Here is a 27,653-nt window from a genome sequence, read left to right as displayed (position 1 = left end):
AATATAATAATAATATAATAATAATAATAATAATAATAATAATAATAATTTTAAAAAATCTAATCATGATATCATGGTTACTACACTAATACTAATACTACTATCATCATAACATTAACATATTCCATACAAATTGGTATATACAAGGTAAAAGTAAGTAAAAGAAATAAACCATTAAAACCTATTTCAACAGTGTTTACATAATGATAATAATAATAATAATAATAATAATAATAATAATAATAATAATAATAATAATAATAATAATAATAACCTTTATTAACCCTTGGCAGACTTTATAGCACATAGGCAAGCGGGGCCGAGCAAATAACTGAAACAAATAATTCAAATTCAACGTAACATTGTTAAGGATCCCAACTGGCTGGAGGCAAACCAGTTAGCTATTTACGAGCGTGGCCGAGGATTTGAAGTCGCGATCACCGTGAAACAACTCCAAAGCGGGACTCGAACCCGGGACCGCTGGACTGCGAGTCCGAGCGCTGACCACTCGGCCACGCTGCCTCCAGTAATCAGTAATCAGTAATCAGCGAGTGTTATAAACCGCAAGAAAGACCGTGCACTACGCCATGATATAAAATGAATTAACAGAAAAGGATATCGAAAACTGAGATTAACTACAAATGGTTTGGTCCGGGTTCTGCAAACAACAGCGGCTTAATCAGGATCGCAAAAAGCGATTTATCATACACTGAACGATAGGAGATCACATCAAAACAACACGGAAACAGGTGTTTGAACAGAGCTGGTGATTAAAGAGTTCCGGTCAACAGGACGGCCTGACTCGTATTCTCAAAATGTTAGCTAACATAACTGATAAGGTAACCTATTAAATGTTCAAACAAACTTAATATGCAGAAATGACGGACACAAGAAGCCGAATATGTGGACCGACCGACAGTGTTAAGTTGGTAACAGGTAGACTAAAATACGTATGTTTAGTAAAGCCAAGATGGAAATTTAAAACAGAGATGTACAAAGACGAACAAAATCATACAACAAAAATATAGCGACTCCACTTGATGACAAACGCTTACTGACTAACCGTTACAAAGGAAGGAATACAGAGGATGAGAAAAGCCTTATATGTGAAAAACCGTCCATAAACCAGAAATACATCAGCGAAGGTCGCTTTGGAAGCCGAAGATCTTGTTCGAGTAATCAAATGCGGACTATCATCATATTCTCAAGAGACGACATTAACACAAAACAACACCATAAACACTTCGACTTGTTGTCAAAGCAACGGCAAAAGACAATTCTGCTTCTTTTGAATTGAAGCCCCCCGAGGTGAGAAAATAATAGTGTTAAAGACCAAAGAAAGACCAAAAGTTAATTTAAAAAGCCGACTTTCAATATCGCAATTCCAGATGATGTAATCCAAGGTTTAAAACGTGATGTAAATACTGTCACATGCGAAGCAGAATTTTCTTCAGTTCTAGAACATGTTGTTACATTGATGATTTGCTTTTTTTTTGTTCTCGCACCTTTCTGCTCCACAGCATAACACAATATTGTAAGATGAAATCGGTCACATGTATTCCATCGACACGCGTTTGATAAGCATGTGTTTTTACCTAGCGCAAGGTCCGTATTGGAAGAATATTCGCCCGAGGTTTAACACAACAGGTTGAGCGAAGCTCAAGTGAGATCCTACGGAAAGACTTTTAATCCGTATTCACCCAGCACGGCAAGTAAAATTGATTAATACGATACTGTTGCATGACGTAACGCATGAAAAAAACCTCTGGATGATCTACCTGGTCCAATAGTTGAAGAAAATACCAGCAATAGAGAATTCTAATACCCATTGTTACTGGTTGTTTTCAATTATTGGCCACCAGCTCTGTTACTCCCTGGAGTAGGGTCCAATAATCGATAAATCCAGCTCGACTAAAACATTCCCGTACTTGCCTTGATATTAATTGAGGGTTTGCATAAGAATTTCGGCAACGTGAAATTCTTGTTTTCATATAATTTCTGCCGTTTAAACTCTTCTAGAATTTTGCCACATTCCCTGTTGTCGACTTATGGATCCTACCTGGATGATTGGCAGTGAATGTTGACTCTTCTTTGTCTGCGGTCTGTTATTTTCTCTAAACGACGTTCATTGAGATAAACCTACAAGAAAAAAAAAAAATCATTTTAAGCTAAGTATGATCTCCTTCTTGCCGTTCGTCAAAGCGTCACACAACGCTAGAGAGAGATTGCGTGATGCCCCAAGTAGCAGACAAGACAACGTTAAGCAAACTCACCTGGTAACCCCGGATGGTGACATTCCCGTATGCAACAGGCTCATTCCACTCAATAGTGATCTGATATGAAGACAAAGTTCGGCACCAGATCCACGGAGAGGACGGAGGGCCTGGGGTCTAACAAGGATTGGACATAAATTTAAGAAAGTATAATGAAGGACTGCTACTCGTGTTTTTACAATATTTCTAGCTCACACAAAGTTCCACGCATTTTAATAATAACTCGACAGAAACCTTCTAGTAAACAATACGAGAAAAGGAAAATCACTCGTCTACTTTGATTATCAAAGTATCTTTTAGCACGTGCCTTCTTATAGGGTGTTTACTAGTGCTTTCATAGATGTGCTGCTTTTAGAAAGTTTTATCATACTGAAGCTAAGCGTAGATCTAACAACTATCTCTAAGCGCGTTTCTTAGAAAAAGGATATCATAAAGATGGGGTGCGGATAAAGAGGATTGAGTGGCATATTACCTCACAATGGACTGGTCCAAACACTGTTACAGCTTCTTCTCTAATGTCAAGTATTTCCAGATAAAAAGTGTACAAAGCACTGATGGGCAAGTAAGAACAAATCAGCATTTACTCGGTAGGTTTATACTTACTTAACTATACGATTTAGGTAACACAAAGAAATCAATTATGGAGAATGTGGAATGAGTCTATAAGGCAGTAACTGAGCGCCGTTTTCCAGATACATGCAGCCATTATAACTTCCGTAGAACTTTTCAAAGTTATATGGGGAGGTACGGGTGGGAAGGGAGTGGAATATGAACTAAATAGATTGGGGGGAGGAGGCAGGGTGGGAACGGTAAAAAGAACATTTAGTAATTGTACATAAAAGGTTTAATTGTATGATTTTTTATAACATCTTCTTGAATTGACTGTAATAATAGTAGGTTACAGTATTTCTTTTCTTTTATTTTAGTGCATGTCCCCATAAGCTGTGTTGCAATTAGGAGGATGTGTCGATGCCTGTATGTAGCTGTCTGGCATTCCTTCATTAGTATGTTATACTGAACGATGATTGACCTTTAGTCGATATTTACCTGAATGACACAGACCATATTTCGTACCCACTTGCATCGCCAGATAAAAACACTTCGTTCCTGTCCTGCTGTTTGCTGTTGTACCAAACCAGTCTGTATCCACTCACATCATCCGCCAGTTCAGTCATCTTCCACCGAACTTCCAATCCACCCTCCTCCTCGCCACTCTCACTACACGGGCTGTCCCCCAACGAGCCTGCGGGTTTGTTTTCACAGTAATTCACGCTCAAAGATACACCCCAGTCCTGACGCGGTAAGGTCACTTCGACGGGATCTGAGGCCGACTCTTCAAAACAGTCTGACAGCGGGTTGCTGTCTTCATCGGTGTCCGTGTCGCTTACAAACGCATCCAAAGTTTCGCTCTGAGAAGAAAATACATGAAATAACGAAAACTAACCTTAACCCTAACCAATTTTATTCTACAGATTTACAAGACAAGAACAAAAAAAAAATAGCATGAAAAGAATTAACTTAATTAGAAATGAAGAAAACAATCGGCTCTTACAGAGCCAGGGAAGATATCAAACCTGCAGTTGTTCTTACCTTTCTTTGATGGCCGTCTGATTTCTCTGGACAGGTCATTACTACAACTACGCAAGTGTATTTCATACCAGACTTGCATTTCTTTAGCGTGATGTCAGTTTTGCTGGCAGCCAATCGTGCGTACACACGTCCATTCACCTCCACGCGAAAACCTTTCAAATGACGAATGCGGCCACGTGCGGGGTCTTCACCAACAGTGCTCCGCGAAACCACGACTGCGTCACACATAAACACGTGAGTTATTTACATAGTAACGCTACACCTGTGTCACGCCATTCTGCTATAACTGCGGCGATGACGAGTACCGTAAATCCTCGAATTAGCGCCATCCTCGAATAAGCGCCCCCTTCGAATAAGCGTCCCTCCTATCGACCAAAATCTGAAATAAGCGCCTCCCCGCGAATAAGCGCCCCCCTCACCTTTGCCCATTTTGTGGAGGAGTACTGAGCCAACGAAGGATGTATAGTTTTCGTCGTGTAGTATTAGATTTGTACATTGTTTCAGTTTGAGTACACGTTAAGTGAACACGTTGAACACGTCAAGTACTAACGGTGCGGCGATTTAAAGTTAAGGATCAGCTTTTTATGTCCATAAACAGCCTATGTTGTTATTTATATGCATATGATGTATTAAAAAATGATCATGTCAGGCCACGATTTGGGAAAAATTAAAAAAGCCCCCCCCCCCCCCCCCCCCTTCGATTAAGCGCCCCCAGATCTTCTCCTAAATTTGAAATAAGCGCCCCGGGCGTTAATTCGAGGATTTACGGTACACTGAATATCTGACAAATAGGCTTCATAAGCGGGTGACTAATGTTTATTGGGTGAAATTAGAAACTGAAGCTGAACACTTTTGGAAAGCTTACAGTAATCAATAACCTGGCTGAATAAACTAACTGTAATTCAAGTTAACACAAATATAGTAAGGCAACTGTTTATCAGCTCAATCATTAGACCATCTATACTCTTCCTCTGAGGCACATAGTGGTGTCTACTATTTTTTAACATCATTAATAAAACTTAATGAGGTCATTGTACCATAATTCCCCGTAATATATCTCTACTCAAGACTACAAAACTGTTCAACAATCAAACTTTCTTACCGGGCTCAAGAACCAGCGGTCGATTCCATGACAGTTCAATCTGCGTAGCGGTGAATCCTCTGACCAGCAGAACTGGTGGCTCAGGCGGTGCAGCAGTACAAACTAACAGGGGTCCTGAGAGGTGCATTTGTCGGACTTTAGGCGGTTTTTCACTTGGAACACTGCTAATTGTTGAATTCGTGTCGCTGTCCTCGCTCTCAAAATCCTCATCATACGAGTAGTCTGTCAGCCCTTCAACAGTTTGCAAAATGATTCTGTATACAATACCAGGTTCCAATCCACACAGCTCTGCATAACATCGCTCCGGTTCAACAATCAGTTCCTTCCCAGCCTCCTTTACCGGCCCCACTCTACCACGTGACCGCTTACGTAGCTGTTTGTTTTGAACATAATGCACGACATAGTGTTGAACAGTTGACATACCATAAGACACCGCGGGCTGCCATGTAATGACAAGTGAAGTCGGCGTACGCGATTCTAAGTTCAATTTGTCTGCAGGCTCAACACCGTTTGTCCACGCAGAGAAACGCGCAATAGAACCAGCCATCACCTCGCTCATTTCTAACAATTCTTCTTCCGTTAAAACCTTTAGAGTGAATATGTATTCCGTCCTCGAAGCTAAACAATCAAAATTGAAAACGCACGTGTCAGGCGATACTTGAACATCTGTACCTTTGTCAGTGACGTTTTCATCTTTTTTTCTAGTGTTAAGTTGAATCATCATCGCAGGTACACCATGTTCTTCAGGAGGCTCCCATGCTAGCTTGATACTTTGCTCTGTAGCAGAAACAACATAAATGTTTCTCGGGGGGCCTGGTGCAAGGCCTGTCTTGAATGACGTGGACTGGGATTGAGTGCGGTTGATTGGCTGTTCACTGGACTTGTCGTCATTGACGTGTGATGCGAAGCATTCTAGTACCACACAGTACTCAATCCCGGGTGCAAGGTCTTTAATTCGGAAAGGTTTCTCTGTTGAAAGACAAACAGCATTGTTTAATCAATGAGAAGACATGCCTGATATATAATGCAGTATAAAGTCTAGCTACATTTCTTCAACATGGACATAAAACTAGCATTTACTAATGGTGACTCTTATTGGTCAGATACACGTGAACAGCAGATGCTTCACATGCAGATCACTACTCGTGCGTCATCGCAAAATGTTTGGCCGGCGGAGATCTGCAATTTGAACTATTTTAATCAATGGTTGGTTGCAAGTTGAACCATTCTAATCAATGGTTTGTTGTTTAGCAGATCAGTGACAGATTCTAATTAACCCAGTCTTTACCTCTGACAATGTGTTTAACAGCAGACCCTCGCTGTTCTGTTGCTTTCCAACATGATAGACTAAGAATTTCCGGCTCAATACAGCGATCAGCGGTATCATCTAAAGACCATGTGATCAAAGCAGACCGACAACCTACATTGATCACTTCAAAAGAAGAAACTTTCTTCACAAAGTTGGAAAACTGGATCACTAATGGCGGCCCTACTGAGCGGGAAAACTGCTTGGTTGAATCGGTTGACCGCTTGGACAGAAAGCTTGAGCTGCTTTCCACTCCACTGTCGGGTGGCTCGTATGAAGGAGGGAAACAACGCGATTTATTGCCCTCCTGGTTAACAACATCTGATATTGGAACACCAAGGTCACCAGTCACAGCAGCCAACTGAACGCGAATAACATCTCCTGGATTAAAACCTGTCAGCTTTGTTTCCTGCTGTTCCGGGGGGAGCAGTTCTCCTGACCATTTGCCGTTTACGTGAAGAATGTAACCCTTAGAACGAAAAACGACAACAATAATTCAGCACTACGATAACAAAGAAATGAATCTGACAAGTAAGAGATTGTTACTAAATTGGCCAGTAATAACAGAAGTTGACTCTGGCGGGCACTAACGCGGGCGCGCGATTAAAAGTCAAAAAGAGATGACGCCAATATGCACGAATGGTGACCAGTCTCCCTCGGCCACAAAACGACATAAATTTGTGAGCATTCATTGGAATGAAGTTATTTGCGCTCCATAACATACCGCCAAGGTGACTCCACCGAATTCACGTGACCTGTTCCAAGACAAAGTGACCCCTGATTGGTCAATCCCAGAAATTCGAATATTGGGTGGAGACGGCGGCCCTGCACAGTACAGGTCTAAAACGTTTGAGCTGGTGCCATAGCAACCACACACATACACCGTACTATCAACGCCACTGTCAATCTCTCGAGGATTCAAATATGATTTAACGCACACTCTGTACTTCCGGCCAAACGCGCAGTTTGGAACAGTATAAGTGTGCTCATCCTCGAATATGTCAGTCAAACCGGCCAGCAGGTATTCCCCATAGAGCGTGTCGTCCACGAATACATTGTAGCTGTAGTACGCATGCGGTGTAGTGTTATCAGCGCTCGCTGGCTCCTCATGTTTCCAGGCGATTGATATAGATCCCGCTGTTGTAGATTCTCTGGGGTAGATTTGTGGTGATGTGGGAGGGGTCGGACAGTATACAATGACGGTATTGGATGGTTTGCTGTCACCCACACTGTGTCCAGTAAGGGCCAACAAACTGAAGCTGTAATGTTTTCCTGTTGAACAAAAAAAGGCGTGTTTGACTTACATTGATAACAATTTTATCCAGCTTCTACTAGTTTAAAATATTGCAGCTTATGAGAACATGAAACAACCAATTTTTCGTCTTAGTCAGTTTTGTTCTATGCTTTTCTTTTGGGAAAATCCGTGATAGTAATCCCACGAAAACCTGGTTTTTGGAAAATAGACAAACGATGACCTAACAAAACAAGAAATAGAAAATTCTAAACATTTAACTCGACCAGGCACCTCATCGTAACAACATGCAGGCTCAAAATATAACTCATCGCTTCAGCTCAGCGCTACTGAGCAGATGCTACATACATAATTATGTATTATTTCTCTTCTCTAAGATAAAATACTAGAGCACAGTTTTTTGCAACAAACCTTCCTCCAAAGCATTTAAACTCAGGCTAAGGGTCTCGCAGTCTAAATCATCCCGAAATGCCTTTCTGTCATTCAGTAGTCGATATCCCACTACAGTCGCCTCACCAAACGAGGCGGGCGGTTTCCAAGTCAAGGTAACCTGAAATACCAAGAAACAACAGAAATGGAGGCGATTAACTCTCACAGGATATTAGATTAAAAACACGCAGCAATAATTTTTCACGCTGTTCAAAAGATTGTATTTTCTAGTCGCGGTCATCAACTTGTTTATCAGTAATAGGACACAATTTGCTCACAACTCAAAGCAATCGTGACATTTCTATAAAAGTGTTTTGCAGAAGACGGCTACTAAAAGATATAACCCACGTGCAAAACAGATGAGTAGTTAATTGAACTTTTTATTCTTATAGCATCTTAGCGTCGACAACGTGTTCGCTTGAAACAACCAAACGCTAAAATCATTTAACGATCCTACTACGAAGAAAATATCAATTAGAGACTTGCATAATGGTTGGTCAGAACTGCGTATTATTATTCAATCCAAATGAGAAAACACATTTTACAGGCTGAAGTAATTTTTTGAAATTTCAATGAGACTATACCTCTCTATCCTTGAGGTCTGTGACATGGATTAATGGCGGTTTTGGTGGCCCAGGCATCGTGAAGGAAATAACACTCGACAGGCAGTCATTAGCACAAGGCATCAACTGACCAAGAACTGCTAGTCTAAACAAACGAAAGACAAAAGATGGCAATGTCAAATGGCCGCTTGCGTTCTACTTTAACTTCCATTGGATAAATAACGCCGGCAGCACAAAACCTAACCTGTAACTACGGCGAGGCTTCAAGCCGGTTATCTCTATAACAGTGTTGGTGGTGCGCCATGAGTGTTGCTTCAAAGTTGTCTTGAAAATAACAATTAAAAAACTTGTTAGTAAGCTTGTTATCACGAGAAAAAGCAAGGGAGCTTATCGTCCGCAAGTTCTCCCAAGAGGGCCAAGATCACACACCATGCATGAGACGCTTTTGTAGAGCATTTTAAGATTACTTACATTTTGTTTTGGCCACATCGTCTTAGCTGGACTTTCCTCAAAGCTGAAACTAAAAGAAGAAATATTGAAAGCCCAGGCTGACACTCCTGACATTATATTAATAGCACTCATGATGAAAACTTACCACAGACTGCTATTAATATTGCTGTGAAACTTGCTACCGAGTATCAACACCGAATACAGAACGTCAGCGCCAGCGATTTGCTCGGGCAGTAGTGACCACTCCCATTCCAGAGTTACGGTAGTAGGCGTGGTCCCTTTGATTACTAACAGGGGTCTGGGTAGTTGTTCAGATCCATCCTGCGGGAGGTCCTCAGGACTGGTGCCTAGTCCTAAATGACAGATACAACCATAAAAAACAATGAGTGTCCTGAAGCCTAGCATGGGATTTTAAACGTTCATTGCATACTTTATTTCAAAAAGGTCGAGTTGTAGGCAGCACCAGGCTGATGTGGACCTTTATAACAACAATTATACTCTACTGGTAGAAACATCAATACGTTCACAAAAGATTCTATAAAATAAACGTAACGGGAAATGAAAACCGTGCAACATTTTGCTCAAAGAAAAGCTGTAGATCAAGGTGATAATCAGAGTGGAAGATTTCAATGCTTAACAACATACCCAGTTACAGAAGGAGACAGCACGATACAGAAGGAAGGAGACAGGAAAGATTGATAGACTCGCGGAAATCAACAGACCAAACCAGAGGGTGGTAACCTTTTCTAACTCAAGAAAGACATCATCAGTTAACTGGAACAAGTATTTAGGTTACAGCTCATAATCAGGTCATTAACCATGAAAAAACGATAGATAGAAGAAAGTACCATTTAACGTCCACAAAGGCCATCTTATATAGCAGGAATGAAAGTGTTACGATGCCGCTAAAAGACATGGAATAAACTGAAAGAGAAGAAAGAACAGCGAATTGATGCAAAACTGGAATGAGGCATTAGCTTAAAAAGTAGCTGTTGTGATGCTTCAGTGGCCACGTAAAAACAGTTTGCTATCAAATTGGAGTTCGAAAGAAGGCGTGTTAGACGTTGTGGTTAACAGGGTGTTCATGCTAAAAAGAAATGCACAAGCCAAAGCAGCGTTAAAGAACTTCGATAACAGGAAATTGTGCGAGGTAGATGAGAATCACTATGCCTCGCAAAGAATCAACACTCGTAAGCCAAAGTACAGTTCAGTAGAAAGATTTTTGTCGTTGACAGAACATATCAGTCTTTCCCAGATACAAAACGACACCAGAAACACCAAATCTCACCTTGCAAACTGTCTCCTCCACAAGGTATTTCATCTTTTCTCTTCCTATAAGAGATTTCATGTTCCTTGTCAACTTGTTGTAAGCTGTCATTGTCCTCTACGTTACTACGTGACGACCAAACACCACCCTCGAAGGCTGCTTCTTCAAAAGTAGGCATATCTGTTGTTTCCATTTCATCTTTGTTATCATCGTCTTCATTCTTCACTGATCCAAGGTTGCTTGACGCTGACCAAGTATCTTTCGGCACTTCATTGCACGTCTGTTTGTCTCCTTTAGCAGTTGGTTTTGGCTCATTGGTGACATCATCAGTGCTACGTACTTGATCAGACGTGAAATGTTCAGATCTTAGCTCCTGTTTGGCCATTGATTGGTTCTCACCGCCATTGACATTCTCATCAATTGTGCTGTTCTCTCTGAACCCTTTGACGTTTCGATCCTCGTCTTCGTCTTCTTCTTTAGGCAGTGAGATGCCTTGGTTTTCCACCATTGAAATATTGCTGGGTGGCTCTTGTAGCAGTTCGTCAGCTCCTGTAAGGATCTTTTCGAGCGGCTGATCGCTTTCTAATCCTCTTTCAACTTCCTCGTCTAACTGATTCACTTTCTCCACCTTCAATTCAGAATCATCACCTTTGTTGTAACATTCTTCTTTGTATTCTCTGCATTCTTTAGGTTCTTCTGCATCTGTTGCTCTTACATTGAGCTTGGCATTTTCTTCGCTTTCCTTTTCCCATGTTTCACTGATCTCCGCATTTACCGCACATGTATCATCATCAACCCCACCATTATTCCCTGGGTTTGAAGCCTCTTGTACGTCTGAATCACTGTTGTTTTTGTCAGGAGAATTATTTTCTTTTGCATTTCTTTTACTAATCAGTTCACTATTCAGTCCATCGTCATTTGTGTCCAAACCTACATCATTGCCTCTTGGTTGGCTCTCGTGACTATTGTCAGTGTCAGCGGCTTGTTCAAGGCCTTCAGAATAACCATATTCTTGTTCATCATGTTCTTTTCTTGTGTCAGTGTCATGCGTTTTAATGTCCTGGTGTTCTTGAAAATTTGAAGAGTGCTTGCTTTCCTGGTATTCGGCATCATTGTCACATGATGCGTGACTTGGTGCGTGACCATTACCGTCAGTATGTTCGGCTGGAGTGACAGTTGCCTCCTTTGCTATTCCCTCTTCGTGTTGTTTTTCAACATGATCCAAGAAATCAGAGTCATTTTGCTCTGAAATCCTCTCCGTCCCAAACGTTTCTGCTTCATTGTCCAACTTTGATTCAATTCCTGTTTCATCATTTTCATTTGTTGCTTGATAAGTGACCCAGTTCTTGTCTGGCACTTCCTTGCTCGATCCATTCCCTTGATTTTCTTGCTGATCCAAACTGCCGTCATCGTTTCGCTCATTATCCAGAATCTCTTTATCTAAATCAGAGTGTTCACCCAAGCCTTCCTCACCAGCATCTCTACCAAGCAGTTGAGTCTCTATTTCTTCTGCTTCCGTCTCTTCTTTTAATGGTCCACGATTTGCCTCTTTCACAGGAATATTTTCACCACGATCTCTAAAAATGGTTGCGTCCAGTTCAAATACAAGCTCGCTATTAGCATTATCCTGCAGCAGTGTAGCATCATGTGATGTATCTTGGAGATCCACTTCATTCTCAACAACAGGAATATGCTCATCTACAACAGTTGCATCTGTTTGTTCTTGCAAACCAGACTGCTGCTCTGGTGGCTCAGCGTCTGTATCACCATTTTCTGTACTAGGAACGTTCTCCATATTTTCTGCATCAGCTCCAGCGACCATTATATCTAATTGCTGGTCTTCTGGAATTGTCTGCAGTTTGCTAGCCACTGATTTTAACGAAAGCTTTTCGATTCCTGACTGCTCAGTAACACTTGATTGCGGGATTACTCTCTCGGCAATTAACAGCAGCTCTCTTGCAGGTACATCACCATCTTCAAGGTCATGGCCTCCTGTGGAGTCCTCGTCACCTTTGGGTTTATGTAGGGTACTAAGAATTTCCTCTGGAACTGGCAGTGTGAATTCAACCTCATTGGAATACAGCAGAACATCTGATTCTGAAGCGAAAAACAATGAGTCACACAAACTTTAAAACATTGAACATCAAGAAATGGCGGAGGAGAGATTTCTTTTTCGGCGAGACATGTTTGCGAGAAAACTCCACTGAAAATAAAGACACATTGCACGTAACTAATTCTGGGATTGCTTTTTTTTTTTTTTTGGTTTTCTGAATATTTAATGTGAACAAAACAGTAGCATAATAACTGAATTGCTCTCAAGAAGATACTGACTACCATGGAAACAAAACGTCTTAAAATTTACGTCACGATAAATTACTCCAATATCCTTTTTCCTTAACGCGTAAGTTCATAGATTAGAATGCAACTTCTCCTTACAATATTGATACATCGTCAGGCAGACAGGTGACGAGAATAAAGAACATCATCATTCAATTAAAATTGTGTACTTAATATCTGACGCACACCAACAATGACTAGCGACTCAGCGGAACATTCAGGAACAGTCAAAATAGTGTGCTGTAAAACAACTTTAAGAAATTTTAAAGGATACGTCAAAAGGGAAAGCATTGATATTGCATATTAAAGCAGGCCGTTAGCAACGTTACAGAGGCACTGCTTGACTGACTTACGATTCTTGAGTGTTGTGTCACCACATTCAAGGATGATATAAAACATACGCAGTTACCTGATAAATGAGAGGCCAAACACAGTGTATAAACGTCGTGTTGTAGATTGCTCTCAAACAGCACTCTGCAGTAATCACTGTCAGCTTGCGGTATGATCTGTCAGCAAGACAAGTAATCAGAAAAGGCCAAGCCAACGTTCTGTCGAAAACTGACCAGTATAACAGTGTACAGGCTTAAAAAAGAACGGTCAAACATCATCTGGTATCCATTCATTCTTCACATAAAAACACTCGCTTTTCACACTATTAATAACCCTATTGTTTTACCTGTTCTCCAAAGGGCTGCCCATTAATAAACACAGAATAGGCAGTGACTTCAGCGGGATAACCGTAGGCTGGCCATACAATCACAAGGGACTGGGGTGAGGGAGCGGCCTCCAAAGATACGAGTGGGCCCCCGGATGAAGCTTGTAAAGGGCAAGAGATTACCTGCAGATCAACAAGGCAATCAGCACGATCTTTACAAAGCCTGCAATACTCACAGCACATCCTGATGTGTTAACTCCAAATCATTTTATATTTTTTCCTTTGCGAAAAAAAGACAACCAAATATTTATAGAAGCTCAACACCGTTTTAATATCGCCTAGCTGTAACGAGCTTGAAAGAGGATTTCTAGACATCATCACAGAAAAAAGCACCACCAGTTGATCTGTACATCTTCAAAACCTCTACAGTATAATTTTCAGTCGTTTCTTGTCAATCGGCATATCTTTTGTTCTAGGCCTAGGGAATTTTGTTTGTATACTTCATCTACTGTTTCGTTTCGCCAGTCATAAAGAGCCGCAATAAAGGAGTAGGTCGCCCCTTATATTTTCCACCTCAAGAAATAAGATACTGTGAACTACAGTAGTTTCAAATCAACTGTTAAGAACACATGTACATACCACTTCGTTAGAGAGCTGGGGTTCGAAAGAATCATGGGTAGCGAACACAACAAGCACCACGTGATAGACCTTTCCACCAATCAAACCGCTGACAACCAGGCTTCGGCAGTGCGGGCTAAACCACCCTCCATACGGAGTGCCGTTCATGAAAAGCTGCAAATAAGCCAAGAAATACAAAACAGCTAAGTAAAAAAAAACCTTCTCCTACAAAGTACTAATTAACAATCACACAACGAGCCTGAGATGTCCACGAGTAAACAATCAGGTTCGCGGGATTCCACTAGAATAAAGCTGATTAGCTACTAACAAGCTATAGACGACTGCGAGGGCAGCAAACTTGGCAGCACTCATCTTCAGTTTTCAACATTAAATGACTGGTTCAGGGCAAGAATATTCCTTAATCTCCTGGGTGTATTACCAGGATACACAATTCACGGAAGAGAGATCATTGTACCTGAAAACCTTTGATCCATGTCAAATCAGCGGCGTTACCAAGAGTTACATCAATATTGTACGTGTTGTCACACACAAGCTCCATGGTGATGTTTGGTCTGCAACTCAACCAGTGCCACTTGAAAATCTATTCAATTGAATGAAACAAGCACTCTAAAAGTTGTCACAAGCTCTTTCCACCATCAAGATAAGTACTGTTACTTCCTGAGAGCATTCCTTAGATTCGTTTTCTGGCCAGAGTTGTCAGATGCCCCCTCCTCCTCCCCGTTTATACCACACACACAATAGAGACCATGATCACCTGCACATACATTGCTTACAACTTCAAATTTTACCTCTTCTTTCAGATCAACTTCTTCAGACCCAGTTTCCAAGTATTCCTCGTCTTCCTCATCGTCTGATACCTCTTGACCAAACTCGTCGCCCTCAGCGACCCAAAACCGTCTGAAAAATGAGCAATCTTATTACAATCTAAGCCTTACGACAGTACTACATCCTGAAATGTCACTCTTCACAAGTTTTCTTCACTAACCAGCGACAAGCTCTCCTGCTTCTTCTCTTGGGGATGGGGGTGGGGAGGGGGGGGTGGGGGTGGTGTGTTAAACGGACAATGAAAATGAACTTCTCTATTCTTGTCAGATGCCCCCTCCCCCCCCCCCCCGTCCGTCTGATTAATACGTAAGGAGAAATGATGTTGATCAGCCATTTATAGTACTTACTTGGAAGTGTAAACCGGGCTTGTTACCCAGCCGTTTTTCTTGGCAATAGCTCTGATAACAGTGAATCCTGCTTTAATCAGGACAATTCCTGTCTTCTTCTTGTAATGCTTTGGAAAGACATCACAATGAAAATTCCCTCAGTAATTATAGAGTATATATATAGCATCAAGTCTTCTGAATCTTAACATCAAGAGCATTCAGCATTCTCAATTTGGCATAACATGTACGTTAACTTTTAGAACTTCCACTGGGAAAATTTCTTTACAAGGCAAATTGATTCTGTCCAAACAGAGACACAACGACACAGCAAGTTACTCATATGCTAATATTTATATGTAGTCTTAACACCACCGAAAGTTAACAACAAACGTGTTGACTAGTATTTAAGGTTAAGTGACTAGTTACCTTGTACTTACCAAAAGCTCCGCATTGCAGTCAGCAGGATAAGATCCGTCAGTTGTGTAAAATATCTCAGCATCCACTGTTGCACATTCTAAGAACACTCTATAGCCGCATTCGACCTTTGGGAAAGAAACACAAGAAAAAGTACTGAGGTAGCCAGCCTGAATTTCTTTCCATCAAAAGCCCTTGCCAAACTAAGTTACTAATTTAAATTAGCGAGGTACTTGAGAATTACCCGTTATACTCAAATTATATTATGTTTATTTTAACGTTCTAAGTAGCCCAACGCCAATCATTGTCGTCTCAGATTTACTTTTTTACCTTTTACACTCGAACTTAGGCATACTGTGCACAGAAGACGTGCAAATACTCACACGACCTCCGTTTCCTTCAGCAACAGATATTTTCGGAGGTGAGACATACGCAGCTAAAAGCAAGAAACAAACAAAACATGTAACGAAGTTTATTCAGCTTTAAAAAGAAGCCTCAAGACATGAATTAGTCATGGGCGTGTTTAAAACAAGAAATCCCACTACATCCAGCCTAAATAGTACTCTGGTTAAACTAATTATAACTGACTCAACATTGGTTACCTCTCAGTAATTACTAACCCTTGCAGACACTCGTATCTCACATTGACTCTTATCCGTAGTGCCATTTTGCCATTTCGTGTTTTAAAAACGCCCACCAGTAAAAACGAGTATATGTAAATGTAACCCTGATCCTTAACACACCCACCAGTCACAACCAGTACATCAACATGTAGCCCTGATCCTTGACTGCCAAAATGTGATACTCTCGGCTGTTTACATGGAAAAGACTTGTCATATTTTCTAACAAGGTACGAGTGTACATAACAATGTTATTTATTTATACTCTGCAATTATAGTCAAACCCAATTAGGACTCTTTAATTACCATTTTCTATGACATCAACTACACACAGCTGTGCGTCTGTTCCTTGTGATGTGATGAAATATCTCCCAGGAACATCAAACGTGTGAAAAAATGTGCTACGGGTTGTCTTGGGACCACTATCAAATGCAGAAAGACCTCGAACACGAGCAAGTGGCTGAAAGAAAGTAATGACGTGTTATTGGTTGAATAAGAATTGAATCAAAAGTAGGTTTAGAAATAAGTATTACCTGTTGATCTTGGGGCGGTCTTACATGAAGGATGTTATGTTCTTCGTCACCTTGGTTTTCCCACGACCACAGAATGCTCTGAGACTAAAGGAAGGAAGGAAACCAAATACAGCAACAACACATGATCAACTCCCCACAAAGATGATCTAAGCAAGTCTTTCATGTAGTTTTAAGTAAGGGAATCAAAATACTAAAACTATCACTTTTATTCTCTACTACCTGCGCTACAGACCGTTCTTTGTTCCACCAGGAACATAATGGCCTAACTAACCTGCGCTACAGACCATTCTTTGTTCCACCAGGAACATAATGGCCTAACTAACCTGCGCTACAGACCGTTCTTTGTTCTACCAGGAACATAATGGCCTAACTAACCTGCGCTACAGACTGTTCTTTGTTCCACCAGGAACATAATGGCCTAACTAACCTGCGCTACAGACTGTTCTTTGTTCCACCAGGAACATAATGGCCTAACTAACCTGCGCTACAGTAATAGTGGAGGGCTTAAATCCATCAGCGGTAACTCCCACCACGCACGAGTAGGAGACTGGGTCTACCAGTACAGAGTGGATGATGGAATCAGTTTCTTGGCTGTGGACCTGGAAAGAAAGTGAATTGTCAATCAAAGGGCTTATATGAGTTGATCCCGTCACCATTATCAATGACTATTCTATTATAAAGCAAAACTGATTGGCAAAAGTGTTACACAATGAAGACCAAACCTTGCTTTTATCTTTATGGTGTGCTGTGCATAAAAAATTGTACATTCCAGGCTTGGGAAGTATTTGAGAATAACATCTAAAACCAAAAACAATACATGCATACAATTACCATCAAAACAATTTCAATATCTTTTTACAAAAAAAATCCAAAGCACTGAGATCCTTTAATATCCTGCTAACATACATGTAAACTCCTTTGTTAGATGCGTCATACCTCTTATAAGCATCTTCTGAGTTATGCACCACAGTATCCCCCACATCACCATCTGGCTGCAATATTTCTTGTATACTAAAGGACTCATCATCTAGCCACACCCAAGACACACAGTCATTTGCTGAAATCACCAGTGGATCGAGCTGGATTCCGTGGACAGCCACATGAATTTTGTGGACCTGAATTGATGATGCCACATGGACAGTTTAACCTACTGTTCTGTATATAGTATGTACCGATAAATAATCACTCTCACCTGAGACTCTGGGGTTACAACCACAGCACCAAAGACCTTGGGAAGGCCATTGCTAAGGAAAAAAGAAGAATCTTCAGTGACAAACGAAGTAAGTAACATAAACGTTTTGAATGTGTTAACAGTAGAAATGTATAGGACTTAGCCAATTACCATGAATGCTATCATGCTATGACAAAAAAAACTAATGTCTCAGTTTTTTTATTGGTCAATCCACCTATGCTAGGATTGTAGATCTATGTTCACCTAGACGATGAAGGTACATGTACCGCCATACCTTGCAAAATAAAATACACCAAACTCTGTAAACACATTTGTAAAGGCACTTGCTGAACAAGTGGGCTTTCCACTGTAAAATCCACCAGGGATTGGTATGTGCTGATGGGAAACCTAATATACAAAGAAAAAACAATGCACAGTCATTTCTACCTACAGCTACAAAACCAAATACCTCAGGAAAACTGTACAAGTATCAGTCTTAGGCAAGTTCAGTACAAGTATCCTTCAATTACTCAAAAAAATTAAAAGTATGACAGCTTCTTTTCGAGACAGCCTCCAAGGATTACAATTAAGATAGTTAAAGTGTGTCACGGCTAATCACCTGCACTATGTTATGACGTTTCTGTGTACCTTCCCATTGCCACCACACCCAGTCTCCAGGGTGTACATTCAAGATTCTTGGTGCGAAGCCCTGGTCATGAACTTTGATTGTACGATGCTGCAGGAGGGAAAATAACTTTGTGGCACACTCTTGATTATAAAATTTCACTAATTTTAAGCTTGTTCAAGGAGCACTGAGCTTTTCATGTCAATGTTTATACATCCAGTGGTAGATTCACAAACTCATTGAGAAGATATCTGGATCCTGAATATTTTAATTTTGATTATCATTCTTACACTCTTTCAATGAAGAGGCTCCAGGTCACAGGCCACTGCAACACTTGCAGTGAACAAAGAAAAGTTTTAAAAACAAAATGTACATTGCCTCTAAAATGTCCATAAATGTCTATCATATTATTGATCCCAGCCATCTGCTGAAATAGCTTTTTTTCTGCCTGTTTCATGCACTGTTGGTTTCAGCATCAGATTCAAAAAATGAAGTTGTACATGTAGCTTGTCATCATGTGATCTGTTCTTTTGAATCCCCTGCTGATACCAACGGTGCATGAAACGGCCTGAAAAAAAAAAAACAGATGTCTGTGATCAAGAGTATGTACATGTCTGAGCAGCAAATTAAGTGGCAGTTGCTACCTGTAGGTTTTGGGATGGTACAATCATCGAATGATACAAAACAAAGAATAGAAAAGAATACATGTTTCCAAATTACTGTTGTTTAAGTTACCTTTGCAGTTCTCTCCACCACAACAGAACAGCATTGAGACTGGGAAACTGTATCTCTGCTACCCTGAAGCACCAGACAGTAAGTAAACTCTCCTATCTCATGAAACTTGTGAGTTGCCACTCCCAACTGACTCATAATGCTCTCCAGGTCCATTACTTTTTTACATCCACAACCTAGAACATTCAGTGGTGAAAAATAAAAGCAATTACCACAGTGACAATCAAAAGATTTAGTTATGATACATTCTCAATCCAACAGATTTACATGTAGCATTCCTCTCAGCCACAGGAATCATCATAACAATGCTAAAAAAAAAAAAAAAAAAAAACCTACCAGATCTGAAAGATTTCCGTCTTACAGCCAAACCTTTAGCAGGTGTGCAGCAGCCCAGCTAAGTTAAACAAGAACAAACAGCTAATGGTTAAAGAAAATGCAGTTGCGATGTGTGGTTTCAGAAAATACCCATACTATTATTGGAAATCAAAGGAAAAGAGAGATCTCTAAAGCCAAAATTTTTGAAGGAAAGTATGGACCAAATCTAGAATTCATAGATAGAGAGGAATGGTATGATAAATTAACCACTGTACCCTGACAGTAGCAATTTTTAAAAACATCAATTGTACTTGTTTATTTTCAACTGAGCTTATTTTAATCAAAAAGTAATTAAAAACTGCCCCACAGTTCCATCTACATCCCCTCCAAGCATCACCAATGCACCCTCATTCATCTAAATGTATAAATGCCTAAAATAATACTGAAAATATTGGGGCAATCTGACAAAATTCTTGAGAGTAATCTCTATGCATGTAATCCAGATAATAATATATAGATTTAGCCAAGCCTAAAAGAGGAGCTCCCGGGCCGGGTTGCTCAAAGCTCAATTAAGCTAATCCAGAATAAACGAAAATTTGATTTTAGTTTTGTAACTTTGTGGTGAGGTTTACTGCTTATATTGTTTGGCCCTGTTTTGAGTTTCAGTTATCTCAAACTACACAAAACAAAGCAGTGAAAAACATTAACAAGGTAACTTGACAGGAGCCCACAATCAAATCAAAAACCAGTGCTTGGTCAGTGGTCAACTTTAGAAAACACATGACCTTCATGAGCTCTAAACCTGAGCTAATTACCTCTTTCAGGATAAATGATTGCTCATGTTGTTGAGTCCACCAAACTCTCTCTCCTTCAAAAACTGTCCTGAGAGCTAACAAAAAACAATTAAAACAAATTAATAAGTAACAGATATAGAGCTCAACTGTCCAAGGTGTTTTAATACTTTGAAAATTATTGCTCACATGTCGTTTTCATAAACACTTATCTTGTTGATAAAGGTAAAGATAAAGCTCTGTGAACAACAACAGCAACAACAACATTAATTTTTAGTACGTTTCCGTTTTTGGTGAACCGTACATGGAGCAATGATCTCCATGAATCAGCAAATTACCAAATATGAAATCTGAACAATCGTATTCACAGCATGAGTTTTGTGCTTTGTAATTTCACTACATACGTACATCTATGCTTGTTTGGAGTAGGTAGTAGTTTTACTGCTACATGTACGTAGTCCGAGCTGCATGTATTATTCCTTACCAGGTGTAAATTGGCCATCCATTATCTTGATGACATGCTCCCTTGGTTTGGGTTGTACCACAACACACCCACGTAACTGGGAGAGGTCAGCCATGTTGTAAACATAGTGATATAGGCCTTGCTCAGTAAACTGATGGCACACAAGCTCGGCAATTCTACAAGACAGAAAATAATGAGATGTGCAGGTACAAAAGATGCAAGCTTATTAATAAAAAATGCTTAATTATTATAAATCTGAAAAAAAAAAAAACCAACAACAACAACCTGGGAGTATCACTTTGTAAGGGATAGTATATACATGTAATCTTAATTCAATCATACACTAACATACAATGTACGTGTAAGGGGGGGGGGGGGGGGGAATTGTATAATAAAAGGGATTGTTTCATGGTTCATTGTGTGTAATTAATTAAATTAAAGTCCTTTTGTATGGAGTCTCTCAATAAACAAGGTCTAAAAGAACCCATCTGAAGAAAACCCTAGTACACCAGATTGCAAATGAAACAAGTTCAAGGTAATTACACAAACTGCATATACCTTGATGAGCCAGACAGTTTTGCTGTAACCTAAACGTACAATAAAGAAAATTATTAATATTCAAATAATTTTATTAATAATTGAATTAAAAATTATTTTCAATTAATACTTTCCAATATCATAGTTATATATTACAATATAGATAATATGAAACTTCATACCATAAAATTATAAAACAATTCAATATTCAATGGTACAAAGCCATTACAGAATTTATATAATTGAAGCTGCAATATTTCTTACTAGAAACTAACACTCTTACCAAAGGGCTGGCCAGGGGATCTTTATAAATATACGCATCCACAATTTTGCTGCCATGAATCTAAGGAGAGAGTATTCAAAAGTTGGTGTTTGTTTTTGTTCTTTATCTGTTGGTTTGATCAATAGTTTATTTTATTTTTGTTACATAATATTAAAAACCCTTACCCTGCTCGATGAACACTCAAGCCAGATTCTATCTTGGACTCTAGCTGAGATCAAATTGGGATGCAGACCTTCCTCAGATGGATGAACTAGGAACTCCCTTAAATTTAACAATATGATAAATATTGATCCCAACTTAGACATAATACCTCTGCAGATCTTATCACATTATACGGTGGAACTTCAGTTTAAAGAACCTCTATGGTTTGACTAACAATATTCTTCGCCCCAGTAGTGGTGGAATATAAATTAAGGACAAGAACGTCACAAGAACCTTGTTATATCAAACATATGTTGGCAGTCTCCTGGCCCTTTGTTACACATATACTGAGGTTCAATTTGAACTTGGCGTGAATGACTGACTGCCTTGTGGCAGAAAAAAATAACTATGTACCTGTTTTTTTAGCCTAGATCATCACCTCTAATACTAGACTGTTGATATGACAAGACTTTGATATTTATACCAGATTTTGACATTTTACATGTTGATGGCCAATTGTATATAATTGAGTAGCTGCCTTAAGTGACAGCATTTGACTACATAATATTGAGTATCTAATCCACAGAGAAGCTGTAATTATGCAGTCTACAAATTTGACAAATGTACCTGTCTGTTTGTGTAACCTTCACCAAACAGAAAGAGCTAGTTACGTCATCATCAGCCCAGTCAGCATCATAGTTTTCAAGGTTAAAGTAGTACAATCCTGTGTTCTGGAATGTCCTTTCACAGGCTGATTTAACTTCGAGCCTGGAGGAAAAAGCCAAAAATGTTACATTTTTTCTCATCACTGTCAGCAATAATAATTATTTTGTCAGCAGCTACCAGTATATGTAAGTATGTTGTACAGTATAGTTGAAGCCTGGTCATTCAATTCGCATTTTGATCAGTTTACATACACTACAATCACAATGTGCTAGGCTCTACATGTAAAATATGCTAGTCTAAGGGCTCCAAGGTAAGTTAACCTCAAATTCACATGGCCTATTAGTTACAAAACACAAGGACAGGACAGCTGGTACTCTGTCGGTCTGTGATTGTATAAACCTTATTTCCCATATTAGGATTATAACCTGCTTATTTTGAGCACAATTTTCTACGAAGTGTTCTCTTTTTTTTTTTTTCGTTTTTTAACCCTGGCCACAAGTGCAAAGTTCAACATACGGTACCGATCAGAAGAAACCTAACAGGGAACGCTTGACCGAACGCGTTCTGTTTCCGTTCCACACGCGTTCCCGTTCCCGTTCTGTATCCGTTCCGTTCCCGTTCTGTATCCGTTCTGTGCTGTTCTGTTCCCGTTCTGTTGGCGTTCCATCAGTAAGTATTCTTGGAACTCGTTGAGAGGAATGAGGTTTCTGAGAACTCGTTTACAAGATTAGCGACACTCATTTGCATTTCATAAAATGGGTTTAAAATGTTGCCTTTATGCAAGAATATGGACAGGAAACTTAAATTTTCGTGAAAAAATGAGTCCAGTTACTCGAAAAATATGGGAAGATGGTATTGTAACTTCAAGGCCAGTTTATAGTAAGTCTTTCTCTGGGTAATTCCTTTTTCCGAAACTATACAAAGCGACCGGCAATCTGTGTGATTGCCCAAGGAAAGGAAGAAGTAAACCAGCTTGTCAAGCACTTTTAACGCCATTGATGAAAAAATGCAACAAATACTTTTAGTAAAGATTTAACATTGAGGTATTGGCGAAAACTGTTCGGCGAATGCGGCAGAAACTTGGCTGAAGGACACCAGCAGTTCAAAGTACTGACAAAAAGCCAAAGCGAGCACGTTGTGATACTTTTACTGACGGTATTTTCACAGGCGAATTTTTAGTAAAGACTGAATGTTATCCTCACTGATCCTTCCGCAAAGTTGGCCAACAACACCGTAATAAAGGTCGACCAAGACATCGACATTTTGTTTTGTTTCTCTTCATGAGGAAACCTTTCAATCCCAGTCTAACTTGACTCGTCCATCCATTTCCTTATGTGGACATAAGTTGAGCTTGTTGACAATAACAAAATGGCCATGATGAACACAAAATGGACAAGAAGATGCAGGGAAGATGCTTGCTTAGTGCGTGTAAAAAGAAATAAAAAAAGACATAAGATGATTCGTTATGTCATTTTCTCAAGATCACCGGCTGGACAAAAATTGAACAAACGTGTATTTAAAGTTACATCGTTTCCAAATCCCTGGTAAGCACTCTGATAGTGTAACTTATGTACTACCATGTGTTCTGAAGAACGCGTTCTCTTACAGTTTGCGTTCTGGAGAACACTTTTTTCCATTTTTGTGATTCGTAACGGTTCCGTATCCGTTCCATTTCCGTTCAGTATCCGTTCTGTATCCGTTCTGTATCCATTCTGTACCCATTCTGTACCCGTTCCGTTCGTGTTCTCGTACCCATTCTGTATCCATTCCGTTCCCGTTCGCAAACGCGTTCCCTGTTACGTTTCTTCTGATCGGTACTGTACATTGTACCTGATATTTAACCTTTTAGGAATTCACATCTCATTGTTGAGATAAAATTACCTTGACTTGGAAATAAATCCACTGTGCTTAAAACAATACCTGAAATTGTTTGTAATTGACAATCAGTAAAATGCATAAAATAAATGATTGTTCCAGTGCATGTATTGAACATAACTGCCGTTTCTGCTCAAATTCAGTATATAAGACAGGCCTGGAGTACTGTCCCCACACACCCATCCTATGTAGTTTTGAACAACCACAACCAGCATCTAAAAAAAGACTATAATTATATTAAATTATATGTACATAAGTGTATTATTTAAGACAGGTAATTAAAGAAAATTTTAGTTAGCAAGAGATCACTTAATAATAAGTTATTATAATTGCCCTTGTCATATCAGCTCAGTAAGTTATAAAAGACATTTTTGCCATGGAAAATGACTGGAAGGTATGTGTTAAATTAATTAAATGTGAAATATAATTTTAAAAAACCCTACGTTTTACAAAATTACCTACAAGCACTTCTATTGTATCTTGTATAGCCATTCACATGTAATTTAACTGCATACAAGTGTCATTCATGCTAAAGGTAGCAGGCTGCATATAACAGGGGTGGCTAATGGTAAATGCAAGACTTTGCAAGAAAACGAGATTAGCATTTCTCTTTGCGAGCCCGAGACATTTTGATTTCTTCAATTGTGAGACCGAGACTTTAAAGTGTTTTGAATGCGAACTCAAGACGTTCAGGTTCTAAGATGTTGTGATGTCATTTAACTTTACTAAAAAATAATAAACAAATCGGCACTTCACGACTTTCTTCTTAGCCTTGAAAAAAATCGAGACTGCGAGACAGCTTTGTGAGAAAAATCGAGACTGTGAGATGCCATAACCGCTAAAAAACGAGACTGCGAGACCTGTGAAATTTGATGAAAATTTTGCGAGACCCATGGTTTTTAAAGGACCATTCACCACCCCTTATAACAATAATTCACATGAATGTAAAATAATTTAACTAGTTTTGTGCACTAGCAAAACACCTACTCCATTTCTTGCAGATAACAAGGTGTTTCAGCAACTCTGTTTTCACAGCTCCACTGGACAGTGTCACCTTCTTGAATGCTAAAAAACTGCTGCTCAAATCTTCCATGATTTATCTAGTAAATGACCATTTAATAACATGTTGTTTTGAAATGACATTGCTATATGGTCTGGTGCATGTACACAAGACTGTATAATTTGACGATAATTTCTAACTTACAATAATCTTGAGCTGCATGATAACTACATGTAGGTTGTTATCCAGTGGACAAACAGTTCTATAAAATTATTTCTGAACATACACTTCAAAAGTACAGTAATGTGCTAAGTTATATACACAGCCCTGTTGGCTTCCGCTTCCGGAAATAATACTCGTACCCTCAGCTTGTGTTATTCTAGGCATTTGTGAGAAACTGATAATAAACAGCATGCTTAATTAAACAAATAAAGTTACAAAACTTAAAAAACTATCAATAGATAAGTTCAAATACTGAGCACTCTTGCAACACTCATTCAATAACCAGCAACTAAACTCACAGATGACTATATAAAGCCTTAATTTACTTTCTCAGTAAAATAATACCAGTTAACAAAAACAACCAATTGAAAGATACAGCTCAGAACTGACCAAGTAATGTCATAAGTGACTATCCACAATAGACTAATAGTGATCACTAAATGAAAATCTTTCAGCACAGCATATTATATTACATCCAGCTCCATTAACTAAAATACACTCTTTTCAAATATTTAAGTGCCCAGGGTGGTCACTTTTAAGAAATTCATGTGCAGAAATCCCGTATAGAATTAAAACTACATATTCAGTATACATGAAGGATAAAAAAAAATGCAATGAAAATTCTTCAAGCACCTTGATTTTAGTGACTGGTTTCTCCAACACTTGTACTTTTAAAGTCTTGAGCTTGTCACTAAAAGATCCACTGCAACAATTGAAAATAATAAGTAAAATAATCTAGAGTATTTCTGTTTTGTTTTTATTGTGCACATTGTTAAGTTTTTATTTTATTTCTTCAATTATGTCAATATTGTTACCCTTACATGTTAATGCTATTTTTTTTTAATGGTACAAATTCTTTAACTTAGACAATTTTTCCAGTTGTTGTTATAAATTGTACAAACCTCAAAAAGGTAAATTGGCCTTCCCTTCCCAAGCACACTTTAAAAGAACCAGAGCAAGCTAGACTGCCACTGTTATATCCACCAGGTACATGATCCAGCTCTGTACCACTCACCTGAGTATTAAATAATGATATAAATAAATTAGACAGAGTCTACTATATTGTTAGTGCGCACATGTTCTGCGCATCACAGTCCACGCGTGCGCTAGGGTTGACATTGACATACATGTAATCAACTATGCTACCAAGAACGCGACTAAAATGAAAGCAAAATTCTCCTACTGTGAAAATCAACTTTTTCCACAAAAACCATTGTATTTACTAAGCACCATCCTTAAAATAAATGTGAAAGCATGCGAGTTAATCAGCTAAATCTTCTCAGTAAAAAAACAAACAGCCAGCTTCAAGAAAACAAACTGAAATTCAGAAAAGGAATTATCTCAAAAATTGGCTTGTTATAATTATATAATATTCAATATCATACATATAACCAATTTTCAGCCCCTTAACAGCCAGGGTTATACAACAAAGTACTTAAACCCAACAGTTTTAAAAACTGTCAATGTTCGCAACATTAAATTAATTAATATTATACCTGAATGATGTTGACACCTGAAGATGGTCTTTCTACATTCCATTCAAACAGGATGCACTGAAAATTCCCAAGTCATAATTGTATCAAACAAAATCTTATGTATTTAGAATAAAGATTGGTGGGAAATAATTAGGCTGCATTCCTTTGGGGTGACCTGGATCAGTGAACTGAGATCCCCCAGACATTGTACAAGTCATAATGAATCTCTGACCAAAGTGAAGGAATCGATTCCTTTAATGTACCATCATCTGATTGTTCTTGAATCACTGATCATGATCCAGATCACCCCAAACTAACGTTCATTATTTATTAAGTTTGTGACATTTGCATAATTTGTAACGGTTTGAAAACAAACACATCCAAAACGCAATATAACTCAATTAATAAGTAATGATTTCAATCTGCCTGACTGAATAAATGTGCATTTGCTAAGTAGCATATCCATTCGGCCTTAGCAACTTAAACATATCTTCCATGTTACGTTCATTCTGTGGCCCTAGATAAGATTAAATTAAGCCTACGCTGTGACTATAGTTGCTGTGTAGATGCGGGACTTACCTGTCCTTTATGTAGAACGAGTTTAGACGGGCAGAATCCCTCATCCGATACACGAACGACAATATCTTCTGCAAAACAAAATTAAAATAGAAAGAACGATTAATGTAAAGGGAATAAAAACTGAACGCTGGGATAGAACACACTGTAGGACTTCATGATTTTACGCCCTTTTAGGATTGTTTTCACGCTTCAGGACG

At 39.1% G+C, this 27,653-nt stretch overlaps 1 protein-coding gene across 2 annotated transcripts in view; it reads right to left on the bottom strand.

The window, feature by feature from the left end:
• The window catches only part of LOC145502991 (uncharacterized), a 38,090-nt gene that overhangs the window by 8,944 nt on the left and 1,493 nt on the right, over positions 1–27,653 (bottom strand). For both annotated transcript variants that reach the window (XM_081482408.1, XM_081482409.1), the window contains exons 2-45: positions 27,457–27,524; positions 26,899–26,955; positions 26,305–26,417; positions 26,036–26,105; positions 25,168–25,280; positions 24,187–24,225; positions 22,267–22,407; positions 21,663–21,759; positions 21,499–21,558; positions 21,237–21,265; positions 20,700–20,854; positions 20,240–20,313; positions 19,446–19,503; positions 19,113–19,285; positions 18,372–18,488; positions 18,048–18,160; positions 17,774–17,825; positions 17,518–17,696; positions 17,304–17,379; positions 17,061–17,180; positions 16,582–16,665; positions 16,355–16,508; positions 15,812–15,864; positions 15,452–15,556; positions 15,036–15,142; positions 14,652–14,760; positions 14,318–14,443; positions 13,864–14,016; positions 13,246–13,407; positions 12,979–13,075; positions 10,254–12,329; positions 9,111–9,318; positions 8,987–9,035; positions 8,760–8,839; positions 8,537–8,660; positions 7,935–8,073; positions 6,996–7,543; positions 6,254–6,740; positions 4,966–5,934; positions 3,864–4,078; positions 3,321–3,682; positions 2,746–2,824; positions 2,274–2,390; positions 2,060–2,139 (exon numbers count right to left, since the gene is read on the bottom strand). In XM_081482408.1, coding sequence (XP_081338534.1) covers positions 2,060–2,139; positions 2,274–2,390; positions 2,746–2,824; positions 3,321–3,682; positions 3,864–4,078; positions 4,966–5,934; positions 6,254–6,740; positions 6,996–7,543; positions 7,935–8,073; positions 8,537–8,660; positions 8,760–8,839; positions 8,987–9,035; positions 9,111–9,318; positions 10,254–12,329; positions 12,979–13,075; positions 13,246–13,407; positions 13,864–14,016; positions 14,318–14,443; positions 14,652–14,760; positions 15,036–15,142; positions 15,452–15,556; positions 15,812–15,864; positions 16,355–16,508; positions 16,582–16,665; positions 17,061–17,180; positions 17,304–17,379; positions 17,518–17,696; positions 17,774–17,825; positions 18,048–18,160; positions 18,372–18,488; positions 19,113–19,285; positions 19,446–19,503; positions 20,240–20,313; positions 20,700–20,854; positions 21,237–21,265; positions 21,499–21,558; positions 21,663–21,759; positions 22,267–22,407; positions 24,187–24,225; positions 25,168–25,280; positions 26,036–26,105; positions 26,305–26,417; positions 26,899–26,955; positions 27,457–27,524 — 8,587 coding nt within the window. The remainder of the gene's footprint in view (positions 1–2,059; positions 2,140–2,273; positions 2,391–2,745; positions 2,825–3,320; positions 3,683–3,863; positions 4,079–4,965; positions 5,935–6,253; positions 6,741–6,995; positions 7,544–7,934; positions 8,074–8,536; positions 8,661–8,759; positions 8,840–8,986; positions 9,036–9,110; positions 9,319–10,253; positions 12,330–12,978; positions 13,076–13,245; positions 13,408–13,863; positions 14,017–14,317; positions 14,444–14,651; positions 14,761–15,035; positions 15,143–15,451; positions 15,557–15,811; positions 15,865–16,354; positions 16,509–16,581; positions 16,666–17,060; positions 17,181–17,303; positions 17,380–17,517; positions 17,697–17,773; positions 17,826–18,047; positions 18,161–18,371; positions 18,489–19,112; positions 19,286–19,445; positions 19,504–20,239; positions 20,314–20,699; positions 20,855–21,236; positions 21,266–21,498; positions 21,559–21,662; positions 21,760–22,266; positions 22,408–24,186; positions 24,226–25,167; positions 25,281–26,035; positions 26,106–26,304; positions 26,418–26,898; positions 26,956–27,456; positions 27,525–27,653) is intronic.

The sequence above is a fragment of the Orbicella franksi genome, chromosome 11, assembly GCF_964199315.1.
Source record: "Orbicella franksi chromosome 11, jaOrbFran1.1, whole genome shotgun sequence".
In the NCBI taxonomy this organism is placed as follows: Eukaryota; Metazoa; Cnidaria; class Anthozoa; order Scleractinia; family Merulinidae; genus Orbicella; species Orbicella franksi.
The sequence above is the reverse complement of the archived record's forward strand: the minus strand, read 5'-3'. Positions and strand labels throughout refer to the sequence as shown.